Source organism: Leptodactylus fuscus, chromosome 8 (assembly GCF_031893055.1).
Source record: "Leptodactylus fuscus isolate aLepFus1 chromosome 8, aLepFus1.hap2, whole genome shotgun sequence".
Taxonomy (NCBI): domain Eukaryota; kingdom Metazoa; phylum Chordata; class Amphibia; order Anura; family Leptodactylidae; genus Leptodactylus; species Leptodactylus fuscus.
Window position 1 is genome coordinate 86343744 of NC_134272.1, and position 9058 is coordinate 86352801.

The following is a 9058-nucleotide window of genomic DNA, read 5'->3' on the forward strand; positions in this document are numbered from 1 at the left end:
CTCCATTATAGTTATACAATAGCTACCTATATACAAGGTAGATCATATCTGACCCTGACACAGGCACGATGTGCAGCTCTGCTGTGTGTATGAGCCCCCATAGCAGTGTCAGTCATGTAGGACAGTGACATAGCTGGTGCTGCAGGCTTGTTTTGCAGCTGATGTTTTTTACAGATGCTTATCTGAGACACAAAGCCCCTGCCAGCTGCAGGATAAACAACAGGAGGTCCTGGAGCACAAGCAGCAGCTATTGTCAGTGCACACAGGGCTGAGGGCATTGGATGGGCGGCCCAGGGGTGGGCACTTATATATAGCTGAGCCTCCTGCATCCTGCAGCCAATTCATTCTGTGCTCTGTGCTGAGTGAGCGTTTACACAGTCCCTGGAGCAAGGACTCACTGAGAGAGCGCACAACACAGTCTCTGCAGCGGCCACATCCAGTCTGCACCCTGGAAACTGAGACGTACCCAGACATGGAGGTGGTAAGTACACACATCAGGGACACTCATTCACTTTGTGCACTTGATCCAAGAAAGTGGAAATCTTCATGTTTTATTTACTTTACCTGCAAATATGTAGAAAATACAATAATATCTGATTGTGATATTGCACCGAGCTGCAAAAGTTGTTGCAAACTTGCTACAGGGATCGTCGATGTGCACTGAAGGAATTGTCCTAGAAGGAAATATTTGTCATTGTAACCTCAGCACATGGATTGTAGAACTACATGTATCAGCCAGGACTAGGTTTAAGAGTAAGGATGGTGATGGTCGGTATCAGGTACCACGTCCTGCCCTGTTTGGACTTATTTCCAGTAGTTGTCCTGGCATTTGCTTTGCCTGTCTTCTGTATGGTGGTGACATTGTGCTGATACTTGTAGAACTGCATGGACTAGTAGTGTTAGAGTCTTGGGTTCAGGGTACTTGGTTAGGGATGGTGATGGTGGGATCAGATACCACTTTCTTCCCAGGTTGGTACTAAGGTTCTGCAGGTTGTGCCCATTTACTGCCGTTTTATACTTGGGCACAGGTGTCATGGAATTTGCTTTGCCCGGTCTCCTTTAATCTCTTTTGTGGTTGTATCATGGTAAGAATTTTCACTTGAGAAACTGGGTGTGAGATAAGTGTAGAAAGTCCCCAGCACATGCAGCTGGTTGTGATGAACCCTTCGCCAATATACAGTGTAGATTTTCTCATAGAATATTTGCATTTTTGGAAATCACCAAAAGCTTCAGGAACACAACTGAGAGATTAAACCTTGGGCTGGGTGGTTTATAGGGTCCCTTATGGCACTGGTCCATTTACTAGCCAGTGACCACAGCTCGGTAGTTTCGAGTCCCTTCTACTAATACTGCTCCCATGTTTGTGGGTTTTTTTTGGCTAGTTTAACCCTACATGTCTTTACTCACCTTTTTAAAAATCCCGCTTATTGCCATAAAACCGTTAGTTTGTGCAATCCACTTCCCTTATTTAATATCTTACTAACAGGCAGCCCCGGCCATACACACAGGTGACCATTACCACCCTAGGGAGCAACAACCTTATTATGTATGATAACACCTTGATCCTAATCTACTAGTAAAAAATTGGGGCCAGCTGGAAACTTTTTATCTCTTAAATAGTCATTATCGCTGGTGACAAATCTGATAATAATCGTGGGTCATTCCATGGTTACTATTTTAATAACAAATGGATACAAAGTTTAGATATGATCCCAAAAAAATTTGTTATAGGAATGGTTTTGAATATATTTGATATAAAAATTAAAAATTGGGTGGTTGGTGGAAAAAAATTTTTAATCTATGGTCAGTTTATGTAAATTTGTACATTTGGCAATACCATTGACCTCAGCTAGAGGGCGCCATTACATCCATATTGTCTGTCCTAATTTACGTGACTTGCATCCTTGCTATTACTTTTAGCTGCTATCTAGTGGCCCATTTGGTCTTTTGCCTCCTAGCCACTTCTTAAACCCACAGTAACCTGTTGTTGGAGTAGAACAACCTTCTTATTGCACCGTCCCCATTTGCTGTACTGAAGCTGTCGGCACTTGTTCCACAGTTGGGTTTGTGTCCATCAATCGCCATCTGCCAGCTGAACGTTAAATGCTGATGTGTTTGCCTTCGGATTTTTGGAAACAAACCTTGTCAAGCTGTAGCACGGGAGGAACCTTTGTGTGTTCCTGAAATACAAACATTGAGCACTTACCGATGACGTCTGAGAAGGCTTTCAGGGCGCTGTACTGGTAGAGATAGTCTGCGGCTCTGAACCATCTTCTTCTTTCATATGTCTCACGCCCCATTCTGTACTCCTAGGGGGATTTTGCAGTTGATTCTCAGTATTATACCGAAACTCATAATAACTTATTTTTGTCTCTTTCCAGTACTCCGAGTCGATAGATTTGATGGACGAGAACGGTACATTTTCGAATGGCACCGATGACTATTCGGGTGTTTCGGGACCATGCTACCCCGAAGAGAACAATGACTTCAACCGAATATTCCTTCCCACCGTCTACTCCTTCATCTTCCTTCTTGGAATTATTGGCAATGGACTGGTGGTGCTTGTCATGGGCTATCAAAAGAAGTCCAGGACCATGACTGATAAGTACAGGTTGCACCTCTCCGTCGCTGACCTGCTCTTTGTGTTCACGCTACCATTCTGGTCTGTGGATGCCGCCATTGGTTGGTATTTTAAAGAATTCTTGTGTAAAGCCGTCCACGTCATTTACACGGTCAACTTGTACAGCAGCGTCTTAATCTTGGCCTTTATCAGCTTGGATCGGTACTTGGCGATTGTCCATGCCACCAACAGCCAAGGATCTAGGAAACTCTTGGCGGAGAAAATTGTGTACGCTGGAGTATGGCTCCCGGCTATTCTGTTGACTGTTCCCGACATTATATTTGCCAGCGTGTCGAACATAGAAGGCAGCTACATATGTGATCGCATTTACCCAATGGAGAACCGTGACAAGTGGACCATTGGATTCCGTTTCCTCCACATTACAGTTGGACTTGTCTTGCCCGGGCTCATCATCTTAACCTGCTATTGCGTCATCATTTCTAAGCTGTCTCATTCCAAGGGCCACCAAAAACGCAAAGCCTTGAAGACGACAGTGATTCTCATCCTGGCATTCTTCGCCTGTTGGCTGCCATACTACATCTGCCTGACCGTAGACACCTTCGGCATACTTAGACTCTTGAAGTTTGATTGTGAAATTGATATTATGCTTCACAAGTGGATCTCCATCACCGAAGCCTTGGCCTTCTTCCACTGCTGCCTCAACCCCATCTTATACGCCTTCCTTGGGGCCAAATTCAAGACCTCTGCCCAGAATGCCCTTACATCTGTTAGCAGGGGTTCCAGCTTAAAAATCCTTTCCAAAAAACGTGCGGGACTTTCATCCGTCTCGACGGAGTCTGAATCCTCCAGTTTCCATTCCAGTTAACAATATCTGGATACCAAGGACTTCAGTTTTTGTATTATGTGTAGATATATTTCATATTGACCGAGAGGTATACGCCTTATTTATACGATTTTTTTTGTACCTTTATTATAGGCCGGGCCTAAGGACTATTGATTGGTTCACTATAAACTTTTTACATTTGACCATTTCAGTGCCAAATTTATTGTCTCTGTACAGGGACCTTCCAGCATTTCACGAATGTGACCTCTGCTTTTATAGACTTCAGTATTGTACTGAACAAAGACAAACCTGTATGGCTAATGCGTGATACCCCCCACCGTCCCCCAGGACCGTTCTCTCCTATCTGTATATATGTACAGATACAACATTGCTGTCTCGTGTGCTATTTATTCTGTGTGTCTGTAGGATAAGGGCCTAGAGGGCTAGATAGAAACAATCACGTAGTAGGCTCATGGTTTAATGGGCCATGGGGATCTGTGTTGGTGTAAGATCTGATTTTATGTTCCGTAGAGTAGAGGACAATGGCCAGTCGTGATTTCACAGGGGCGTACATAAAGAGGAGGGTTATATAGAAGAAACCAAATGAGAGCCTCCCACCACACCACCATAGCCCAACACTTCTTCCGTCACCTCCATTCCCTTGTAAGAATCAGTTGAGGGTAAGCCCAGCTCAGGTTGACACCACCCATATAGAAGTGGACCAGCGACCAAGCAACGGTTTGGGTAGAAACCCTCCATATTCCATACATTGAGAAACATCATAGATCTCAGGAATTGTTTAGAGCATGTAGATGTTGACCTAGTAATAGAATGGTATACTAATGTTACTGCCGCCGCTCATTGGTATCCTCCGAACGAATCCGATGTACTGCGCCTTGTTATATGTGATTGCCTTATCTAATATATGACTGTTAACCTAGGTCTCCTTATGTTTCTGATTCAGTATTGCCATCCTTACAAGCCATATACTGAACCATGTACAGAGTGTTTCTTAATAAATTCTTTAAAAAAAATTAAATCACGGTTGTATTGGTTTTCATTGTGATAAGATCATATTCACATATGCATGAAAATGCAACAGTTAAAGGAGAAAAACATGGCTGCTTTCTTCCTGAAACAGCGCCACTCTTATCCAAGGGCTGGGTCTGGTATTGCAGCTCATTCTTAGGATGAGAGATGCAGCCATGGTTCTCTAATCTCATACAACTCCTTTAAACCTTCCATTCTCTAGAAATGACAACCGAGAATTACAGAATTGCCTTGTTGCTGTTATGAAGACGAGTGCAGCGCTATTGGTACACAGGCGCAGCTTATCTCTTTGTGCAGGTGTTATCTATTACACTCCTCACTTTAAGAAGAGGTTCTTCAGCAGCTGTATTGTGTATCATACACTTCTATACCCCACCATAATACACAACCCACATGCTGAAGTATATAAAACACATCTCAGCTGCTGCAGAACATTATAATATATACCTCAGCTGCTGCAGAACATCATAATATATACCTCAGCTGCTGCAGAACATCATAATATATACCTCAGCTGCTGCAGAACATCATACACACCTCAGACGCTGCAAACCTTCTTTTTGAAAGACATTTTCTATCATGTAGTAATACACAGGAATCTCCCCCTTACTCCTCAAAAAGAGGTTCCGCAGTATCTGCAGTTGTGTACCACTATGAATAATGTGACCTCTCTGTTTCGTGACCTGAGACCACCCCCTGTCCATGGAGTCGGCTCTATGCAATGTGTGAAAGGAAGTGATCTGTGACCCCTACCAAAAACAAAGGGAAGGTTCACTGAGATTGTTTACCCCCCTCCCCCTCATGATTTGATTATTGGTCCAATCATTGGATTTTCAATAAGTAATTTATTTAATTAAGTCTAAATGAGATCATGGATTGACAGACATGTAAGAGTGCTAGATAGCAACGTGATAATAGGATGGAGGACACTCTCATGTCCTGGTGTAGACCAGACCCCCCCCTACAGCTGCGGATAGACCTGGAGAGTAATTAAGAGGTAACTGTATTAACATAGATTATCTAAGGAAATGCTATAGCTTCAACATATGGCAAGAGAGAGGGGATATTTGCCCCAGGCCAAGCAATAACTCGGCAATCTTTTATTAAAGGGACGTTATTCAGTAAACTTGTATAAATCAAGAGTGTTTGGGTTCCCTACAGCACCCCTGCAGGAGTGAAGAGGCAGTACACAGTGTCCACTGATAGCAATAGGCTGTCTGCGTCATGTATGGACATGCCAGGTCCTCCAGAGTGGGAGACGTTTTTTGTATAATTGAGGGTTCACAATGGGCATTTCTACACCAACCCCTTTATTCGGCCATACACATAAGATACTTGCCAGCTGAATCTTACCAACCCCGCCATACAAAAGGGGAGAAGGACGTTGCCAAACACCTTTGGTGGTGGCTTATCTAAGCAAGAACAAAACCATCGCCATGATCATGGCCACCAATCAAGGTGGTTGTCACTAAGCTCTGGATAGTGTATCTGTCTAATGATGGTAAAGGGGTCGTCCATGAATTGCAGCAAATTTAGGGGTGGCCGGCGTAGCTGGAAAACAAATAAATCATACTCCCCTCTAATGTACAGTCCTGGCCCCCATTCCCTCCTGGGCTCACATGACTGCTGGGACCAATCACTGGCTTGAGCAGTCTTTGGCGAGGGATCGGTGACATGGCTCAGATACATGAAAGGTTCCTTACTAGAGATGAGCGAACACTAAAATGTTCGAGGTTCGAAATTCGATTCGAACAGCCGCTCACTGTTCGAGTGTTCGAATGGGTTTCGAACCCCATTATAGTCTATGGGGAACATAAACTCGTTAAGGGGGAAACCCAAATTCGTGTCTGGAGGGTCACCAAGTCCACTATGACACCCCAGGAAATGATACCAACACCCTGGAATGACACTGGGACAGCAGGGGAAGCATGTCTGGGGGCATAAAAGTCACTTTATTTCATGGAAATCCCTGTCAGTTTGCGATTTTCGCAAGCTAACTTTTCCCCATAGAAATGCATTGGCCAGTGCTGATTGGCCAGAGTATGGAACTCGACCAATCAGCGCTGGCTCTGCTGGAGGAGGCGGAGTCTAAGATCGCTCCACACCAGTCTCCATTCAGGTCCGACCTTAGACTCCGCCTCCTCCGGCAGAGCCAGCGCTGATTGGCCGAAGGCTGGTCAATGCATTCCTATGCGAATGCAGAGACTTAGCAGTGCTGAGTCAGTTTTGCTCAACTACACATCTGATGCACACTCGGCACTGCTACATCAGATGTAGCAATCTGATGTAGCAGAGCCGAGGGTGCACTAGAACCCCTGTGCAAACTCAGTTCACGCTAATAGAATGCATTGGCCAGCGCTGATTGGCCAGAGTACGGAATTCGGCCAATCAGCGCTGGCCAATGCATCCCTATGGGAAAAAGTTTATCTCACAAAAATCACAATTACACACCCGATAGAGCCCCAAAAAGTTATTTTTAATAACATTCCCCCCTAAATAAAGGTTCTCCCTAGCTATCCCTGCCTGTACAGCTATCCCTGTCTCATAGTCACAAAGTTCACATTCTCATATGACCCGGATTTGAAATCCACTATTCGTCTAAAATGGAGGTCACCTGATTTCGGCAGCCAATGACTTTTTCCAATTTTTTTCAATGCCCCCGGTGTCGTAGTTCCTGTCCCACCTCCCCTGCGCTGTTATTGGTGCAAAAAAGGCGCCAGGGAAGGTGGGAGGGGAATCGAATTTTGGCGCACTTTACCACGCGGTGTTCGATTCGATTCGAACATGGCGAACACCCTGATATCCGATCGAACATGTGTTCGATAGAACACTGTTCGCTCATCTCTATTCCTTACCAGCAACCTCTAAGGCCACCTATGGGTCTTAGCCATCATGTGATCCTCTCTCCTTCTGACCCATGGAGTCTCAGCATGGGAGGGATAAGGGATCGGGACTGTACAATGACTTTTTTGTTTTACATCCACCTTGGCCACCCCTGAGTTTGCTGTAATTCAGACCTAATGAGGGTTATTGGACATCACCATCTATAAGCCAGGATGGAGGGTCCTCTATATGACCCCCATCTTTAAATGGCCATCATGCTACATATCCCCTCTTGGGGCATGGCTAATCCCTAGTAGGCTGCAATAGTGTTGCCTACAACTCCTAAGGCATGGGAATTGGAAAAGCTGAGTGTATCCCCCATGGTAGTGGTACTAATATAACTGCTTATTCAGGGTTGTCCAGCCATGTGCTAGCACATGGCCCCAGTAGATAGGAAGTGATTGTTTGATCATGAGGGCTGAGATGTTTGGTGCGGAATTATCTGTATATCTATGTCTGCACTAAACAGGTTTATCCCACCCTACAATGACTTGCTAATATCTGTTTACTTATGTAAAGTGAATGCACTTACATATGAAGTCGCCAGGTTAAAGGTCTGAGATTGGGAAACAGGAATTTCCTGAGTCCAGCGATTCTAGTGGTAATCCAACTGCGCCCTATTTTATAGCCATCATTTGGTAGTATAGTGTGTCGCTAGACCAGTATAGCGTATAGGGGGAGCGTGAAATGACATCGTCCGGGAAAGAGAATTACCATTCCATCAATGTGCAGGCAATTCTGTTGTATCTACATACAACAGAAGTTTGGGGAGTCCGCTTGGGGACACATTAAAAAGAAGGTTAGCTATGAAAGTACAGGGACCCCATAGACTACAATAGGGTCCGTATGTTTTCTCCGCGGTGTCCGAATGAATCATGCGGAGAGAAAAGTAGTGCTTGCTCTTTGTGTGTGAATGGAGAATAATATTGTTAAAAAATTAGCACAAGATAAATAAAGCTTTGCAGAGATCCTTAACACTGTATATAGATTTGCCCTGAAGAACATTGTAAATGCATTGTGCAAATATAGAGTTCCCCTTTAAATGAGACTTATGATAATGCACAACTCTGTGGTCGGGGAAGCTGTGGAAAATTTCTTTGCGAGGTACAGATTTCCAATGTGTCTAAAATGAATGCATTAGTTTAGTTAGCATGTACATTGACGAGTCGGGTGTTGGGGGAGGGGAGGGGGAAGTCTGTCTGTCCGCATCATTTCCATCAATCATGGACTGCAACAAAGAGCAGAATCCGTCATCTTCAGGGGCGTAGCGTTATATGGTCAGGGACAGGAATCTGCTGATTTATACGCTGTAATGAAGGAATTCAAGGGCTTTGGTCCCTGACCTGTGGAGTCATCTTTTCTATGAATGGATCGCGAAACAATTCATTTCAATGCACATCATGGAATTGATTATAATACCGTGCCCGCTGCCGCCACCGCCGCTGACACCAGGCTCCAAGGACAGCTCATTCTAAAAATCAAAAAAATCCCTTGTAAATATGGGACCTTGAATTGTCCTCGCCTTTGTCACGTAAACATAATTCCATTCAATAGTTTTTTAGCTAAATCTGTGTCAGGGAAAGCTGGGTGACAACCAATATGGTTACATTACGACTCCATCTGAGCTTATCAGTGACTTTGCATATTTAGTAAGATATATAACTATAAAGCTGCATGTATACGATAGTCAATGGTAAAATGGCACAGATAGCGCATGGATG

At 44.3% G+C, this 9058-nt stretch overlaps 1 protein-coding gene across 1 annotated transcript; it reads left to right on the plus strand.

Moving 5' to 3' along the window:
* Positions 1–366: 366 nt before the first annotated feature.
* Positions 367–4404, plus strand: CXCR4 (C-X-C motif chemokine receptor 4). Its single transcript, XM_075284537.1, has 2 exons — positions 367–481; positions 2382–4404. The coding sequence occupies exons 1-2, from the start codon at positions 473–475 to the stop codon at positions 3444–3446; spliced, it is 1074 nt and encodes a 357-aa protein (XP_075140638.1). The 5' UTR covers positions 367–472; the 3' UTR covers positions 3447–4404.
* Positions 4405–9058: the final 4654 nt, after the last annotated feature.